This window comes from Buceros rhinoceros, unplaced genomic scaffold (genome assembly GCF_000710305.1).
Source record: "Buceros rhinoceros silvestris isolate BGI_N320 unplaced genomic scaffold, ASM71030v1 scaffold15171, whole genome shotgun sequence".
NCBI lineage: Eukaryota > Metazoa > Chordata > Aves > Bucerotiformes > Bucerotidae > Buceros > Buceros rhinoceros.
This window is the reverse complement of record NW_010392625.1, coordinates 32-20,177: the sequence shown is the minus strand read 5'-3', so window position 1 is coordinate 20,177 and position 20,146 is coordinate 32. Positions and strand designations below refer to the sequence as shown.

Here is a 20,146-nt window from a genome sequence, read left to right as displayed (position 1 = left end):
ACCCTTCCTTTTTTTTTTTCTCTCCGTATTTTTAACTCTTTCTAAACCCCTTAAAATGACTTAGGTCTACACTAGGTCTAATGGCAAAGTAGCCGTTAGTTCACCCAAGAGGAAAAGTGCAGGTAGCTCTCAGTCCTACTGCCTAGTTCATATAGCCACGAGAGGTTACGTTACTACATGCCGGAAGAAGAACGTTTGACAACCAAAAATACCTTCATCCATGAGCAGTCAGAGGAGAAGGGTATTGCTCCTCTCAGTCATCCTCATTCCAGAGACTGTATCTGAGGTTAAAGCCTGACCAAGGGTGCTCCAAGCACAAAGGCAGCACTGTATGATGTGGACAAGCCCCACTTTCTTCCGCTACTAAACCACAAAATTTACCAGATCACAAAGCTCTAATGTTTTCTGTACAGAGGGAGGTACTTTTTCCTGTTTTATCAATTGGATAACAGACCTATGACATATCGATAAGAAAGCAAATCATTTAACCCTTATTTGTTGGGGGGGGTTGTATTGCTGTTTTGTTGTTGTTGTTGTTGTTCCTCAAAGTCACCAGCACATGGGAAAGGTCAGAGGTTTTAATTAACACCTGGACAGTCAAAACGTATTAGGAGTATATAGGAATGTGCATAATTCACTCGTAAATTTAACAATGCTTTACAGGTTGGTTTTTTTCAGCATAGTGCCCGAAACAATACTGGAACTGAAATAAAACCTCATCTTCCTGAAACAGATGTTAAAAAAACATGGAGGCAGAAATAAAAACTGACAAGAGACTTACAAGCTTGTTTATTATAATTTCCACAGAAGAAAAAAAAATCTTATGTAACACGGCCTGCAGTTGAACTCCTTCACTTAATTCGAACAGCTATCTAAAGGAAATAATATACACCCCATAAAACCTGGGAAGTCCTAAAATTAAGTACGGAAGAATTGACCAAATAATGTTACACTATCTGGGACAGGATGAAATATAGGTGCTTTGTAAGAGAAGCCTGGGAAACAATTTCAGAAAAAGTTGATATATGTTTACTAAACCGCATTTCAGTGAGATTACAGGAAGATTAGAAGGAAAGAGGAGATGAAAAGTAAAGGCAAGACTGAACACGTAAGGCACTAATTTCCTCTACTTTGCACACAAATGCGTAACAAATGGCACTGCTGTTTTGCTGCAGCAGGCTGGCAGAAAACATTTACATGTAAGTGTCAAAGGATCAAATTATCTTGATGATTTGTCGTTAATTTAATTCCAGCCCTCTTGTCAGTGGTGATCGTCTCTCCACTGAGACGATCAAAGGCACTTACTGCAGATCCTAACCTTTGGTTAGGAGGAGAGGCAGGAGCAGAGCAAGAGGCTTGGGTCAGGTAGATGTAATTGCCCAATGCCAGAAGAAAAGCCAGTCACCAACAGTGGGACTCACTCCAGGAGTCCAGCAGAGAGCAAGGAGGGCTTCCAAAATACTGAAGGTGACCCTGGAAGAGCATCTTCTGAGTAAACTGCCCTCTTCTGAAGTTTATTCTATAACATTGCCAAGAGTGACACATATCCAATCATGCTGCTAAGTCGAGCACAAGTAATCAGCTAATTACCTGCTTTACATAGTGAGTGAGGGATCTGTCAGTAAGAATGTTTTCACCCAAGGAAACCCCATAAAACAGAGAAATGACATTTCCTACCAGCATCACGGGGGCTGTGTTTCCAGTGATACGACAAGGCACACCAAACTTCAGAGATGTGTCCGAACACTCAGTCACACGGAGAAGAGCCCCATCCTCCCCAGACGGGGGGAAGGCAGCAGCGCCGAGGTCAGATCGGCACCTGCACTGACCTGACCTGCAGCCAACCAGACACTGGAGACCGGGGCGCTCGGGAAGGCATCTGCTCTACAAAACTAAAGCACCTCTAGAAGAAAATGGTGGCTTTGGTACCAAAGAATTGTTACCTTAAAGCTAAGCTTCTGAATAAAAAAAGAAAAGCCTTACTCTAATACCTGGTACTAAAATAAGGTATTTTACAACATCTGCCGAGTATAATTTCAGTTTAAAAACCTGAAATTAACATTTTCTTTAATCTTCTCATGAACTCTTTACTAAAAACTAGTTCTTTCGAAATGGATGATCTATCGTGCCATTTTGCTAATTCCTGAAAGTAAAATCATAGAATGCCATTACAGCGCACCAGACTTCTTGGGAAAAGGGCTTTTTCCCTTGGAAGACCTTAAGCATTACAGAAATTAACATCATCATTAAAAAAACCTAATAAAATAAACATAAGCTGGAATATCCCAAAGCTTACCATTACAATTCCAAATGATAGCCAAACCTTAAATGATTTCAGCAGTATTAAGGCAGTCAGGAAAATGCCCCAGAACCCAGCACTGATGCAGAGATCTCACTGTCCGTAACAGTCAAAACTACTGAATATTGATACTTCTGGTTGTCCATAAACACTGTGACTCTGGAGTCATGGTAGCATTAATAACAGACTAATAAAATATATCTGACTGCAATTTCTCCTGGTAAAATTAATCAGTTGTTAATACCCTATTTCTTTTGCAAAGCTTACCTATAGTTTGATGGATAGTAAACATGACGATTCCTGGAAAGAACAGCTTTGCAGTTATGCTGCTGCCTATATTTTATGTGTTTTATATCTGTTAGTACTCAGCCATAAAATAGAAGTGTCCTCCGTGTTTCCTGATGCCCTTTGAAAATTGTTTTCACCGTTTGAAACATTCTCTTTATCTCTCTTAGAAGAAAAGCACAGTGGAGAAAAGTAATGGGGGACTCTAGTGAGTAAGGGAAACACTCACCGTGCTACAAGCCCAAATAAGAATACAGTGCTGGCATTGTTTCATCATTGAACACCTGCTTGCAAATGCAATTTGTGCTTGCACACTGAAAATGGAATTACTTCATATCTTTACAAGCTCGTATTTTCCACTGTTATTTGAACAAGAAATATCTAGTATATGATCTTTGACATTTTAAGTAAAACCTATTAAAAAGTCTATAGTAAGTAATGAAGCAAAAATTGTCTCCCTAATTTTAACCCGTGTTGCAACTGTGTCATGAATTCAGATAACCATGGATAAAAAAAAAAAACTTATCTATCACAGCTAAGAGCATGAGCTGAGCAAGAAATTCCAGGGCTGACACCTAATTAAGATATACTTTCCCCTGATGAAGAAAGTTCTTCATCTATTACCTTGTGTTACAGTGGTTCAGAGTTATATTTAAAAGGCCATTAAAAACGTACCTGAAGGCAAAGTTAATCTTTGTATTTGACAGATAATAGCAGCTTTTTTGCAGCAACTAGCAAAGTGAATATTTTATTTCTTCATGATCCAATGACCACACTGCTTAATCTTAACGGAGTAAAGATGAACAAGAAAATATGCTCAGGGGATATACTAATACATCAATTATGGAGAATGGGAAAGTGCTTTTAAAAAGTAGCAGTAATCTATTGTAAATGAAGATCTCAATAAGCACTCCTAGCTACAGGGAGAGCTAAAAGATGCATTAAAAATCTATTCAGATTCTGCTCATTATAGATCAGGTCTTCTCAGCTCTTAAGTAATGCAGCAATCACACAATTAACTTTTGAAAAGGAAAGAATCTAAAACAACTGGGTTCCTATGGAACACAGCGGGCTTCCTCCTTATTTTATTCAATTAAAATGAATTTTTCCATCTACTTTCCTTAACGTTGTTGCAGAAATGCCGAGACTGAGGGGCATTTCTTCTGAAACAAACAAAATATGATCAAAGTGACAAGGTAAGTAAAGACAGACTTCTAAATAATCTCTGCTCCTGCTTAACTAAAAAACTCAAAGCAGGCAGTTGCTTCCCCTGGAATTTCACTCTGAAATGAAGATCTCAATTTTATGTAAGAAGGTTTTTCCTTTTTACATAATTTTGATTTTGATTTAGACTTCTGTCCTGTGAGGTGACATCAGATGACAGACCTCAAAAGATCTGTATGCCCCAAACCCACACATTAGCTCCAAGAAGAAAGTTTACAAAATTTTCCTAGTGATGTCCCTGGGGCTACAACCAACTGAGGACTCTTGTCTGCGAGGCTGTGAAGTCCCATTAAAGTAACCAGGAGCCTTTCAACTGAATCTAACGAGGGCTGATGCTATAGACAGGAATTTCAAGGAAAGCTGTCTCCACTCAGGAACTCTCAGGACAGCACACTCTGGATCAGAACTTCTTGTAACTGATTTTGTCTACAAAAGCTTCAGTGAGTCCTACGAGGACTGCGCTAGAATTCTTTGGTGCAGTTTTCTGCCTCCGTTTAGCTCTTTCGGTGCGTTGGAATGTTATTAAGCTCAAATGCAAAAAAGCCACCTCTCCAGAACAGCTTCCACGTGGGGAGTTAATGCAGCACAACTGTCTGTTAAACTCTAACCACTCCCTACACCCAGAAGTTGCCCCAGGCAGACGAGTCCCAGGTGTGCAAAGATGCACTGACTTTCACACAGGCAGGCTTCTGACTGAATCAAAACACATGAATTTCGTTGACGTTATACGAATGATCAAGGAGTAACACACCTTTCACACCTTAACATTGCTGAACTGATGTAAAATTCAGAACGGACTGAGTATGTTCACCCACAGGCACTCAGGCGCACACACACAAAATATAAACAGTAATCTATACAAAGTGCCCCCTTCGAAAGGACGCCTACAAAAACCCACGTCTCGGGTTTTCTGACCTTCTTTAATTGCTTGTGTCTGATCTAAACCAACGTGAATATCATACACGGCTTTGGGCAACACCACAGCTACCGGCAGGAAAAGCACTGAAGCTCTGCGGCAGAGGTATCTAGAGCCGGGTGGGAGTGGAGGGCTGACAACGACAACAACTGGTAAACGCGCGTTGGATACCGAGGCAGTGAAAGACAGTCTTCTCCACTGCAATTCATGCAAGTTAAATCAACTAAAGGTTCTCAGAGAAATATTGTTAGATTGTATTCCAGCACTGAACACCTCTGTAGTAAGAATGATGAAGGTTGCCCATGTTTATCTGAGTCTATCTTCCTCCTCCATCCATGAGCAAATATGAAAAGGACAGCGCAAAAGAGAGGGAGGAAGAACCAGCACAGCAGTATTGCCACGTGCACGAATTCTACAATCTTTTGTGTCAAAAAACAAACCACACAAACAGGCAATAACCAAAGCAACAGCTGACAGATAATATACTGGTAGCTTTTATACCTTAGGTGTCTACTGTGGGCATTTCTTTGCCTTTACAGCTCAAATGAAACACTTTTACTTGACTAATGGCATGGCAAATTTTTAAACCTTAATTTTAAGTGGTGATCATTAAAGTGAATTTATAAGGGATGTAGAAAAATTGCATTTCCACTTGAAAATGACAAAAAAAAGCTTCTGTACTGCATTTCTAAGGAGGTCTGAGTGGGATTCAAATTCCTATACTTAAAAAGAAATCAAGTATTTTCAATTTGCCATCAACACCTGCTGTTTTGTGAGTGTCACAGCACATAGTCTTGTCACATGGTTTTAATAACCAAGAGATTTCATTTATTTGTGGTATTGTAACCTTTTTTAAACCAAGGAAAAACAGAGATATAGCAACAGACCTTGGCATGGTTTTAATAACTGAGAGATTTCATTTATTTGTGGTACTGTAACCTTTTTTAAACCAAGGGAAAACAGAGATATAGCAACAGACCTTGGTTGCAAACTATTTTTAAGAACTTCTGGTTGTCTTTCTTAATCTAAATTACTTTCTTAATCTAAAGGCTGGGGGCATACCTGCCACTTGTTTTAAGAAAACGGAATATTTCTATTCATGGCTGTATATTACTCAGTGACAACTTGGCCCCTTGATAAAATGTCTTCAGGAGAAAAGCTAGTGATGCTCAAGCACATTTTAGACCGTGGATATATCTCCTGTTACATGTGTACGGCTATGTAGTTCAAACAGCTAAGAAAATTATTATCAACAGGCTCTCATACCTAAACATTAAACTACATAGACATGGCCAGGTATGTCTTTGTATATTACACACATTTTCATACACACACACATTCCCCTTTGTATACATTAGTGCTTTACGGAAGTCACGTAGTGAAGTTTTCAGTAGAATGCAGTTAGGGAAAACTGCTTTTAGAGGCCCATTCTCAGCTGTAAGAGGAATGCAAGCAAAAAAATCACACATGTAACGAGCTAGGTTCTGAATATCGTTGTGAGAAACTGAAGCTGTGAGGATAGAATAAGAGTGCCGATTCAGCAGAGTATTTGAACTGACCTAATTGTTTTGTTAGTGTCTTCAGCCTCCCGCGCAGCCCCAAATCACAGCACATCTTCCTCCTAGCAACCTGATTATAAATAGTAAACCATCATGTTGTGGACCTCAACCTCCACGTCTCTGAACTCAAATGAAGATTATGTTCCTATGAATAAAAAATGTACTCAGCTATAACTCCTTCCTGTGGAAGGAATGTGGGCCAAAGCACCAACTCTTCTTCTCCCCTCTCTTCATTCTCCTTACCCTCATATTGAGAATCCTCTCAAACTGAAAGAAGCAGGTACGGCTAATAGATTCGTAAGCATATTTGAAAAGAAAAGCTGCAGTTCTGATTTATGCATGCTGCAAATGAAAGTCTTCAAGAAATCATCCATCCTCTTCCACTATCACTCCACTCAACTTATACAGGAATTTATAACCAAATAGGAGCAATAAATCTCATCTCATAGAATGCAATTTAAAATATCACAAGGCCCAAATGCACTCACACTTACTTAATCTTTGCTTAGTTTATAGGTACATCTCTCTGTCAGATATTGAATAACCAATCCCCAAACATGCAACCAGTGTTGATAATTTATCTGGGTTTTGTGTCAAAATAACGGTATGAAGTATGCAGTCCAAGTGTATTCTCAGGCTCTAATAAAAAAATGCTTAATAAACTCTTTCTCCTTTCCATATTTCAGTGGAATTTTAAAATAGAGCCTATTTTAAAGAATTCTGTTTTCTATGTTGATATTTATTCTTAAATAAGTTATTTTTAAAGTATTGAATGTTGTAAAAGTATTGAAAGTATTCAAATAGTCAGTTACAAAAGAAGGGGAAAGTGCCAAAATCACTGCATCTTCAACATCTAAATTAGTGTTTCCACCTTACAGGGAATATAGCACAGATAATCATTTCAAGATGCATTCTATCTTCCGTAAATAAAATAATTTAGCCAACCACTTCGCTCAGTTTTTCCCCTTCCCAAGACCGACTAGTATTGTACAAAGTCAAATAAGAGGAATAAATTGACACGTCCAAATTAGATGACTTACAATATAGCTAAGATAGATGGTATTCAAGTACCTCACAGACCTCTCCAGGTACAGTGCTGGCCTCTTCACTCATAAAGATGACAACAAGCATTTCAAGGACTCAGTGTTTACCCTGGGAAAGCATGAACTAAGTTATTGTGATAATGTCACTATCTCACAGAAATTTATAAATCATTATTTGAAAACACATTTTCTATAGAATATTTTTAGTTATCAATATACTTAATTTTGAGCCCAACATGCTACATAATTTGCTACAACATTGTCATCAAATATTGGAGGATGTGAATGCAGGTAATAAATAATCTTCTCTGCTCTTTATTGTCTCCTTTCCAATAACTTCTGTATAGCTTTTTTTTTCTCCCAGAATGTTCTTGGAACGGTAGAATGCAGCCCACAATACTAAGAGTACTTATTTGAAGAGATCAGTGACTGAATCAAGGATACAACGAACAAGCTGAGCCGTGTTTAAAGGCGAGAGCTGACTGGCACAGAATCCAATAACAACGTTTTAAACGGAATCCAGAGAGTTTGTAACCAGAAATTAATGACAGTAACAGACATTTTCATCTGAGCCCTGTGTTAACTCCTGAATCTGTTCCAGGTCGCAGCGTGTATTAAGGTTCTTAAATTCATTCGTGTGCTATTTTATGTCAATGTTTAACAGCTGAGCTTCCAAAGCTGTTCAATCCGCAAGCATTTCATTCTTGCCTGACCTAAACATTAGTCAACAGCATTAACTTTCCCCCACCGAAAAATAAGTAGTGCTGCTTCTGGTTTTGACCGAAGTAAAACACAATGCATTAGAGCCCTTTCAGATTCCAACTGGAAAGGCAAGCTAAGAAAACAAAGTTAAAAGTTGAAATAAGGAATGATGAATAAACTCCCTTTTCAGCGTCTTGGGCCAGTTAATTCATGACGTTATACACAGGGAGCACAGTACCTGAATATGCCTGTTCATCGCCTGTTAAAGGCAATAAATAGATCTTGAAATCAGAATCTGTGATCTAGATATTTAACTGAGAGATGTCCGAATGACACAGGCCAAATAACATTCATGCATTTGCATCCATATTTGGATTTGAAATACATATGATATTTGTCCATGGTATTTTTTTTAGTGTTCTGGTGGAATTTACGTGAAAATAAGCATTTGATATAACCACAGTAGCAGAGTTCTGAACTGAGGTTCCTAAACACACAAAAAACCACTAAAAAGTTAATGCCAGAATGATGAACTTGACATTGTGGGGTTTTTTCCTTAGTTTTTGTTTAAGCTGAAAATTTATCTGAATAATTAAGCATTTGCAAGTCAAATGAGCTAGTAGGACTCTTCAGCTTCAGCTGTTATGCTGTTCCTTTGAACAATATTTACAACGCCACAAGAGAGAAGAAGGGAAGATCCTGGGGTTCCTGACAAACGCTGCTAATGAGGGCTCAGGCATTTCTTTAGCATTTGCAGCACCTCCTTAACAGGCAGCTGAATGCCACTGGCTGTGCAGCCACTGCATTTTAATCACGGGTTAAGCCACTGCAGAGGAAAGTATTCAGAGAGAAGTGAACTTCCCTAATTTAATTTTCAGTGGTACTCTGACCCTTAAAAACCAGACTGTGCTAAAGTCAACAGGGCTTTAGGCAACGTCTCCCACGGGAGGAGAAGCCTAAACATCTGCTGTATGTGCCCGTCAAACAATTTGACATTATTGGTGTCAGCTCTTCTACTGTTTATGTTACTTAACATTCTGCTTGTGTTGCTGTAAGACAGTTCCTCAGTGCCTTGGAGTCGCTCCTCAAATGCATCTATTGTGCCCTGTTAGGATTTAGAGTTGCCATTCCAAAACAGAGCAGTTCTAAGTAATAAATCCAGACCAGACCGACTTCTCTGCCCAAAGCCTGGTGTGAGCAGTACCAGACTTCTGCTAGCGAATGGAGTCTGTCCCTCATGATGAGCAGCGCAGGAAGAGTCAATGCATCTGAAATGTCTGTGTTTTCTAAAAAACACTGTGGTAGAATGAAAGAAAATAATTTGAAAGTAAACTCATTGTGTCTTTCCACTGGATGAATCTGCTACAGGATAGTAATAATTTTGTGACAGCAGAACAGTATGATAAAATCTAACTGCAGGAAATGAAAAAGCAAGACGTTTTGAAAGACTTTAAAATAAGCAAATAGTGTCTAGCGATTCAGTCATATTCTCTCAAACAAACAACATTTCCTAGTGACTTTTACGTCTATGTACTGCAGAGTTAAAGTTATTCCACGCTGTCCAACTGAAGGAACCTACCAGAAGCAGAAGCAACCCTTCCCCTCCCTTAGCACTGCTTCACCGCAATGCAGGCAGGTATCAAAGAGGCACAGAAAATCCTTAGAAACTTTGACAGGCCTCTCAACTATTAAAAAAGTGTAGGAATTTTTGTTGATCCTATTTCTGCCTTCTACCTTGTTTGAAGGTAGAAGAGAATCAAACAGATGCTGATTATTGGATTTTACTGAAAAGTTGTGTTTCTTCCTGGTTTATGTTAGAAATGGAGGGTCTGATAATCGGGAGAAAATAAGCAGCAAGGCAAATTAAAGTAAATGAAAGGAAAAAAGCCTATGGAACTGATAGAACCTTAACTCACTATTTGGTTTTGCAAATTGTTTCATATCAATAACTTGAGTAATTATTCAGAGGGCAAAACTTCAAAGACTTCTTCCCTTTATGACATAGATGACAATTTCTTTTTGGTAGAAATTTAGCATCATAAAGAGGCATTTCAAAACTTCTAATTACCAACATACCAGAGATTTTACATTACAGAAGGTATATCTTCCAAGAGGAAAGGATGAAAAATCTACCACTTTACATTTTCAAAAGGCATAAGAAGTGCCACAATTCAGAGCAGAGGTGTGTGAGCAGAGCAAGAGCGACGTCTCGCTGAGCAAACAGGAGTCGAGATACAAGTTCACAAACAAGCAGCGGGACCAGTCCCGACTTGGATGAAGTACAGCATTAAAAGCCTGTGCTCAGGCTGCGGCTGAAATAGGAAGCATGCTGCGACACTGTTTACTGCTCTCCCGTTAGACCAAGTCCAAAATCGACTGGAAATGTCTTTGGGCTTTGCGCAGAAGCCCAGGGGGCTTTCGGCTCTTGGTAAGAACAGTGACTGTACTTCTCACACGAGACTTTATGGCCATGCTAGTATTTCCGAAGTGCTCCTGTCTTTTCAAAGAGAGAGGCTGTGCCTCTAAAAACTGGATGGCAACTCAAAGCCCTCACGGGGACTGCGGGGGAGGGCGGCCCTGGCGGTATGTTGACGCCATCGACTGAGGTTTGGTTAAGCAAAGGTAAAAGCCCCAGTTGGACAATTTCTTCTAGTTTCTGGGAGTAACAACAGCAGCGGAAATATCAACAGTAGTAAGTCACAAACCAGTCTAAGATCCTGTATATGTTTTAATCTCCATCTGCAACAAAGGTGTTTTCACTAATTTTTTAGCTACTTTAAACAAGCACAGACTAAACCAGTTCTGCAGCAATCACAGCTTTCCAGTGCAGAGCAGCCTTATTCCCGAGCACTGTTGTGGATAACATGGTCTCTGAAGCTTAAACATTCAGGGAGAATTTTTAGCTGTTCAACTCCCTTGAACCTCCCTGGTTGGTCAGCTAATGTAAACTTCTGGAAGTATGCAATGACAGAGAATTCAAAAATAAAGATTTTGACCTTGTTTTAGTAAACACAGTAACAATTTGCCTAGCACTGCAATAAAAAGTAATCAACGTTCTGCAGATTCCTTTTAGTAATTCAGGTGATTTACCAGCTTCAGTCAGAAAAATCTAATGACCCCATTTTTCTATGTAGTGCTGTGTTACAAAACAGGTAATGAAATGGTAGCTGTTCAGCTGAAACACTGAAATCACATTTCTCAAAAAAAAAAAACCAAATCAGGACCAATTCAACAATTAATTTACTCTAATTTTGACTTCCCTTTTTGTTAATTACATGGATATATCCAGAACTACTTTAGTAAAAATAAACCCTTGGTTAGAGTCTTAACAATTACATATTTTATTCTGTAGAAAGTTTTGGATATTTCAGGTTGCATTTTCTATTGATGAATTGTATTCACATAAATTATCATGTGTCAAAAGAATTTACAAGCATCTTTCTGAGAAGCAGCACTTGCTCTTCTCAAAGGTCTGGAGGCACAGTCAGCTCTAATTTGAGGCTGCTGAAGACAATGGAAAAAGTCATCCCACTTACTGACATTTCAGACAGCATTAAACTAAATCGGTAAGAATGTCATCTGTGTGACCATAGGGAATAAGCAGAGACTATAAACTGCATTTTCTGGAGCAGCAAGGTACAGAATATTACTTACCCTGGTTTTAAAAAAATTTGTGGCAAAACGACTTAGTATTTACTCCAAAATAATTAGGCAAAACCAAATGAGTTCTCTTAAGGTGTGAGACATTTAAATCAGAGAAGAATGACTATGTCTTTGTTTTAATCTTGTTTCATTTGCCTAGGGTATGACATTTAGCATTACCTTTTATTCTTTTTGATTCATGTTTTAACTGTCTTGTTTGTTCAAACAGAGCAATCACGACATGGATACAGAATGCCCCTTTCCAAGTCTGTATTTGTCCAGGCAGTTTAGCCAATGACAGGTACAGACTTTCTGAAAACAACGTGAAAGAGTGAGTGTATTTCAGAGACATGTGAGGTCAGTGAATTCTTTTGCTCACATAATTCCTTTTCCATCCCTTGTTCGTTCATTTATAACCCCTGAAGTATAACGCGTGAGCTGTCCTACGGCACACATCAACCACTTGACAGATTGTTTTAGTAAAACTCTGATGGACTGTGGCTTTCCTTCCACATTGTCAGGAACAGTTTAACAAGAATGCTGATTAGTTCCTTTAAGTTCTCCCAGATAAACTAACTACAAAGCACGTTTACAATACTCACGACCATCCATGCAAAAATATCTCGCGGGCTCTTTACAGTAACAACACAAATCAGAGCATTGGAAGGTGCTCAGTCAGGAAGAAAAGCTGCTGCTGATTCCTCAAATGGGGAGCAGAAACGTTCACACTTGAGAATCTTTAGTTAATGACACATAATTGTGAGAACACTTCTTAACAAAGCTCTGTTTAAAACCAGTCTTTTTTCTTTGTTTCATACGTGGATGGTTAATTTTTAGTAATTCATAGAAATCATTAGATAGATTGTATTTTCTTTCTCAATAAAACCTCAGATGATGTGAATAACAAAAATGCCGGTTACATAAATACGTGTCTCTGTATTCACCTACAAAACTGCACCTGAAACACAGCAGAGATGCAGCAGATTTCCAAACCCAGGTCTGCCCTTGTAAGAAGAGTGTTACGGGCTGTGGGCATGCTGCAGGCAAGGGCCATGCCCCTGCCCTGCGCCGCTGCACGGGGCTCTGGGCCCAGGCACCAGAACTAAGCACAAAAATTGCCTTTCTAGTGTTTTTTAAAACCTCAAAAGCAGCTTGGGAGGGTGATTTTAATGAATTGCATCCTCCCACCGCCCTGCAACAGAAGGCTGGAAGGGTGACAGAAAGGGGAAATAAAGGTAGAATGAGAAATGGAAAAAGGAGAATTGGATCTTGAGGTAGCTTGGGAAGCGTGGAGAAGGAAACACGGCTACCAAATTTCTGGGCAGGCAGGGATATTGCAAGGCAAAAAGTACAATAAAACAAGAAAAAAGAAAAGCCTGAATGAAATGTCAGCAAATTAGCTCCTAGCACTGCTAGCTCTGCTGTCTTGGCTGAAGAACTTTACCTCAGCATCTCTCAAAAATGTTAGCACAACCTAAACACTATAAAGAGAAACAAAAAGTTAAATAAACTTGATAAAAATGTTATGGCATTTGTTGATACGCTGCATTGTTCTAGGTAATGTCCAGTTACAGCACCAGACTGAACCTGGAGAATCGGGGAACTACTGCCGCTGTGAGGCAATCAGCAGGTCTGATGTTGAAATGAACTGTGACAGTCACTAACTTCCCGTGGGGCTCAGCAGCCCCTGGAACTGTAGCCAGGTAGCTATTTTATGGACTCTAAAAGTCACCATCCCCTCTGATCTGAATCCAGCACATAAAGACACCTCCACAACAAACACATGGCACCTAATGACAAAGAACCCAGAATTCGGAAAGCCAAAAGAGTCATGTCTTGTCTGTTGAGGGCAACTTCTGCCTCCTCTCCCATACAGAGTAATTCTAACTGTACGTTATACACAAACTTACACACGCACAAGCTTCTATATGAGCTCAGTTTCCAGTGAGCCTTTAAATTTTTCTGGATGTAGATGTACTACTAATAATAATCACCATGTGCTGGTATATTATTTGGTTGTTTTTTAACTGATGTAACAAAATAATCTATAAATTATTTGAAAGATTGATTCTGTGCAGCTGAATCAATCCCTTGTAAGATGATACACTGCAAAGGCTCTTTTGCCCTTAAACCGTAATCCTGATCCATGGAATTTTATTAGTGCAGATGTGTAAAGCTTTCACGCTCAGCCACAAAAATCACCTTGCTCTCTTGTAAGAGCATTTCTAACTTGGTATGCAGAAAATTGCAAATACAGTGCTTACCAGAAGAAAGTATCTAAATTAAACAAACTAAAATTCACCGCTTCGGAAAGGAATAAAGCATGCTGCTTGGCATCTGCACGGTATTCCTTCAACAAACTAAGTGTCTTCATGATTAAGCCCAGAAAGATGAATTTTACTTTTCTGCCTCTTTGAATGGCACACAGATTTTCTAAGCTCAAAATACTGCAACTCCTTCCACCCACAAAAACTTTTGCAGTGTAAGAACGAGTCTAGAAAGACGAGCAGATCTCCTCATCTGCTGAAGTCAAAACTAGCCAGCCAGAGGACACTCACAGACATTGTCCACGAGGAATCATTCACAGGCCAAGGTAAGGTGCATTTTTTAAAGTATGCACTAAATTACACCTACTTGCTGTCGAATTTCTTCTTCCATCTTTACTGGGGAGCCCAGCTCTGCGACTTGTTTGACACCTTCGCTAGCATATCCTCCGTACTCCCAAAGGATGTAGTTCTTTGAGTGAGAACTACCAATGATTGCAGACCAGTGGTTGGTGCGTCCTTGTGGGTGAAAAAAAGAAAAGAAAAAACAACCATCAAGACAGCCTCAAAGCAGCGTCCCTGATTTTTTACTAAGGTGAAAGGTTTGAAGAGCCCAGTCTTCTCCAGTACCAAGATTTTGCACTTGTTGCATGCTGTCAGCACTCACTACATCCAAACACTGTATCTTTCAACTGGTAAGAACAAGCCAGTGAACTACAGAAATATAGCAAAAAGTGTCAATAGGTATTGGATATAATTTCAGAGGCAGAAATGGTGAGAAATATGGCATTCCAGCTAATCAAGCAGCAACCCTTCCACCCCCTGCCCCCCCATACAGGCAGGCTTAGCACAGTTTTTCTTCACTGAAGACTTCACTTCAGGAAGTTCAAGGACACTTTCATTTTAGGTTTCCTTGTAACGTATCTTTGAGGATTAAACCTGCGAGGGAATACTTCAGTGATCGCTCAAAGATCTAACAGCACATAACTTCCTTACTGAGATACTTGTTTCTACCAAACCACCAGATTTGTGTCTGAGCGGCAACAGCAGATTACCAGCAAAAGGTAGACACAAGCATGACTACGCTAGCGTTAAATGTTACAGATTTTCATTTCTAGTTTTGTGTCCAAACAATGTCAGGCAGAGAACTACGAGGGCTTACAGCCAGAAACCTCCCCCAGCAGCTCCCTGCTGAAACAGAGGCAAAAGGTGTTCTCGATGGACAGAGAGTGTCCAGTACTTCTTCCAGGAAACTTTAGAAATACTGGTGAAGAGCTGCATTTGTCAGGACAGACATAACTGCTTTTTCTGCTTAAATTATACATGTAGCATGTGTCCTTCCCCCACCCTCACCCCCACTGTTAGTAGGGGTTCCCTTTAATTTAGGAAGAGCAAAGATTTGAATTTTGGTGCTTCTCTATTCAGGGAGTTTGCTTGCTCAAATTTCTCATAGAATAAGAGTTTTAGATCTAGGCAAAAGGATTCCTGTTCTTGTTTCTTGTCTTGTTGAACAAAAAAGAAAAAAATGTTTAAATTTTAAAGAGAAAATATTAGAGAAATCTGATGGAACTGAAAAGAGAATCAAGCAGAAATAAGGAGTCACAGAAGTCCCACAGTACTGGAAATAAAAATGAATTCACTTAAGTGTCAAATAACATTTTGCAAAGAATACAGGCTTGAAGGAGAAGGATGAGAAAAGGAACTGCTCGCAGAAGCAGACAGTCTGGTAACAGTGCAAAGACTGTGGAAGATGAGGGGGACAGAATGATGGAATGAGACAATATTTAACACTTTGCAATGCAAAAGAGAGAAAGCAGCATTAAAAACAGCTGAAAACTAGAATAAAAGAATGAAAAATGAATAATGAAGTAAACAAAAGGAATGAAATTTAAGATGTGAAAGGTGGGACAGTGAAATTGAAAAAGACAGCGTAGGGAATCAAATAGATAAAGTCAGACGCAGAAATCTAATCACGAGAGAATAGAAGATAGATTAGAAATAAAAAATGAACTCCAGTTGTAGCGAAAAGAAGCTAGAAAAGTGTAGCAAGCAGAATAGAGGGATGGCCCAGCAACAAAGCCTCCGTAGTTTTCCTAGTGCTAAACTTGGACGAAAATACACCTACTGAGCTCTGAATGATAGCAGGCTGGATGCTTTCAGAGTCCATGAAAGCTAATCAGTACTTGAGCCCCAAAAGGGAAAAAAAACAAAACAAAATGAAAAAAACCCCACACAGCTAAACCTCCTCCCTGCCCAGGTAACAGCTGAAGAGACTACAGTGTCAGCAGATGTCTCTTGATCTAAGATCTAGTAATTGTTCCTTAAATATACACTGGCACCCTGTCAAACCACAGAGATACTGTCCTTCAGCTCCTGTGACGGGATCACCAGTTTTGCCCATTCTTCCTGGCACCCAGGTCTAACAACCTCAACGAGTCACAGGCAACAGCCTTCCCTGAAGCACAGCAAGTGAAACACACTTACTGAAACGTATTGAAAGAGAAGGTTCCACACAGTTCCTACAAAAGAAAAATATACCACTACAGCGAGGAACGAGAGCACCTTTAAGTCGTTAGTAAAATGGATAATGAATCATTTCATGTGCTCCGAAGTTTCTCATACACCCTATCCTGGACAGATCAAAACCATCTGACGTCTTTGCAACCAGAGCCCAGTCTCTCTCACTGAACACCTCTCCCTGAAGATACCAGCTCTGCAGAGAAAGCACCTGGGCCGTCTGCACAAAATGTTTCCAAACATTTCACTCCTCACCTCTAAACTCCCCTTTTCTATGAGACAACTCAATATAGTTTTTTAAACCTTCTCCTCTAAACACCATAGAAATTTCTGTGTGAAATAACCTGAGCAGTACAAGGTCAGAACTATTTTGCATCACCAGCCCAATGTCACTGTCCAGTTCCTAAGGCAGTAAACAGAACACCAACAGCTTTCCAACGGTGCCGTTTCACCTCCTTTTTGTACCGGTGGTTTCTCAGTTTACGCACTCAGACCTGTATTTCTGCATAAAGATCAAGTGTCATCGCAACACGAGAATGTATCCTCTGACGTATTTCACAGACACGCCGCGTCAAATCCCGATGGAGAGCATATCTATCTCTGTTACCATACATGGGTGGTACCCCGGGAGAATAAATGCTTTTAAGCCACAGGGCATATAGAAATACAAATCTTTCCGACTGGCAAAATGTGGTAGAGAATTTAATAGTTCCCTTTGAGGCAGATTTAATAACAAATGAACTACTCAGCTTCCTCTAGTCCCATTATCAGGAGTTATGATAACTTGCAAAACTCACCCAAAGATCTTGCTCACTTATTTTACACCCTAGTTCGCAAATCAGGTTGTTGATTGTTTTTTTTTTTCTCCCTAGTCTGTCTCAGATCCATAAAAAGTTGTTTTAAGAATTTGCTTTTTAACCCCTTCTACAGCTGTGGTACCCCTCTATCCATTCACTCGATGGCTGGCACACTCAGAATAAGATTGTGTGGCAGTGGTTTCATCCTAAGCAATGCTTTACAGAGTAGGCACATCTGGTAACTCCTAAACAGACGCTTTAAAATTTAATGGAACAGACGTATTTTAATTGTACTGGTATAATAAGTGCAAAATTATTCCTAATCCATGGAATCTGTGAAAGCCTCAAAATAGTTTCCGAGAATTAAAAGTTTGGCACTGTACTTTCCAAAAACATTTCTGTGCGATAGTGAAAGAAAATAATTTATTTGGCAAAGCCGTTCTTTGGAGAAAAGCTGAGCGACAGAGTACATATTATTTAGGGATTTTTTCATTCAGCATTACTGTAATTCACCACTTTGTAACTAGGGAGAGGTAGCAGTCCACAGATTCCACTCTGGTGGCAAACTGCGCTTGCTTACTCTCAGTTATGCACCCATACTCCTAATGCGTTCACTCACCTGGATTTAAAACAGAGGCCATTTGCCCCCAATATTACATCAAGTCACATTAATTTCACAGTTTTGAATTATTTTCTCATGCCCTATTTCTAGGCACCAGCTAAATCCATACAAATTGCGTATATAAAGTGTGACTCTCAGCAAATATATAAATCATCCGACAGCCTAAAAAAGCCTCCCTGCAACTACTACTTCTGGCTTATTTTATCTCTTATGTATCATGCTGACAAATAATGATTGAACAATACTACATTCAACTTAAAATGGGTGAGAGACTCAGCACAAGCCATGTGATATAGCTTAGACTGTTAAAACTGTGACAAGGTTGACACGCAAACCATATTTCAGTTGTATGATGATATTCTGACACCGTGAGAATAATAATTAAAAAATTGACGTATGAAGTCCATAGAGTGAACATCAGCCACAGACCACATAACTGTTTAAAGACCAGTAAACATGATTGACCTTCTCAAATCACTTCCTCACCTTTACTGCCAGACTGTGGAGTCAGTAGTGAAAGAACAAATGCATAATTTTGTGACTGCCTCGTTTTTGTAACTTTGGCTTTTTACAGTTACTCGGGTTTTTGCAACAAGAATACAGATTCCGTAGTCCAAAAACTTTAAAAATCCAGACAGGCAAAGCTCAGAACATGTATTTTACCCATTTTACTGTTTGACCAACAGAACATTCTAAGCTCTAGATAACTAAAGTTCTTGGACAGCAAGACTCAGGGCTCACAAAAACTAACTGGAATCTTTCAAAAGACTTTGAAGGAAAACACACTGGCTAGAGCGACATGGGTAGCAACTGAAATTGAGTTTACAACCATGCAGCCCTTTTCTTAAAACTTCATTTCCTAAGTCTACATTATATGCCAGCCTAACCTTCTAAAATAAAAAATTCAAAGAAGGAAAAGTAACCCTTCTCACCACAAAGAAATCTTGAAAATGGGATCTCTTACAACCTCAGCTCAAAATGTCAGACAAATCAACAGAATTCATTAATGGTATGGCACATGTGATATTTACAGCTCGGCTACGTAAACTAAGTGATGTGTCATATAACAAGTTCCAACCCTCTTCACAGTCCTTATATGGTAGAAGAACAGTAAAAGAATGATACTCACGTGGAAAATCTTTGGGATGTGTCTTTTCCGACCAGTTTCCGTAAAAAGTTAGCCTGTATTTGGCAGTTCCACAGGCACAACAATCTAAAATTGGTTTGTCAGTCACACCGTCTGAGGTTGAGTCTGAAAAACCAGCACAGTAGCCGTTGATAATGGTTACAACTCAAAATCAACAAGCACAGGAAAGTTGCCTTAATAAATGCCCCAGTAAATAAATCTGAGTTAAACCCTTTTTTAAGTTGGGACTAGACTAAACAAGCACCCTGAAGTGACAGGGTCATATTTATAAGTGGACGTAACGATTTAAATCTCCTTTCTTAAATAAGAAGGGACCATCATTTCAGGCATCGTCAGATTCAAAATGGATTTCTTTCTGGTTCTTATCAGATATGGAAAAAACTTCAGCTGATCTCAAAACACAAGAGGCTTGACATTTCTGGACAGCCAAAGCGTATAAATTCTCCAGTGGGATGCAATAACCAGCTGTGGTGCTTCGGTTTAGGAAAGGATGAAATAGCCCAGGATTCAATAAACAAAGTGCCCTGGAGACAAATGAGTTTCAAATGAAGAGCCGGTAAAAAGCATCACATTTAGGGAAAGGCAAGTTAGACTGTATGAGGAATGGAATACGTGATAAGGAAGAACGTAACTCAATAGGGGATCCCAAACTCGAACCTGAATGAAACTGTTGAAGGTCTCAAAATTTTTAGGTTGATATAATGAGTTAAGAGAAATAAGCAGAATATGACAAAGAGGTCAGAAAGATGTTTTACTTTACCTTGTTCACAAATTTTTTTGGTGAGAGAACCCTCATCTTGAAAATAAATTATGCGCTTCTGCACAATACTGGCTCTGTAAACAAAAAAAACCCTTTTAAATACATTTATTCCTTAAAGGAAGAAGAAAATTAACAATAAAGTAGCAGAAGGACGGAACTGGACTGTTAAGACGTAGGCATATTTCCCTCCTCCGTCAATACGTATACGCAATACAGGACTACAAGTAGGATATTTGTATTTCAACTTGCATTTGAATTTCATTACATTTTACAGAATCTTGAAATGTTACTACCTTTAGAGAAGTGAGCATAGTCATATGGTAAGGATCTGTGCTCTTGAAATGCATGACAGTCAACTGAATATTCAAT

At 39.2% G+C, this 20,146-nt stretch overlaps 1 protein-coding gene across 1 annotated transcript in view; it reads right to left on the bottom strand.

The window, feature by feature from the left end:
* SPON1 (spondin 1, extracellular matrix protein) overlaps window positions 1–19,851 on the bottom strand; it is a gene marked incomplete at both ends in the record, with an annotated part of 105,281 nt that extends 85,430 nt beyond the window's left edge. The window contains 3 exons of the mRNA XM_010144565.1: window positions 14,305–14,453; window positions 19,000–19,122; window positions 19,778–19,851. Of these exons, the coding sequence (XP_010142867.1) occupies window positions 14,305–14,453; window positions 19,000–19,122; window positions 19,778–19,851 (346 nt within the window). The remainder of the gene's footprint in view (window positions 1–14,304; window positions 14,454–18,999; window positions 19,123–19,777) is intronic.
* Window positions 19,852–20,146: the final 295 nt, after the last annotated feature.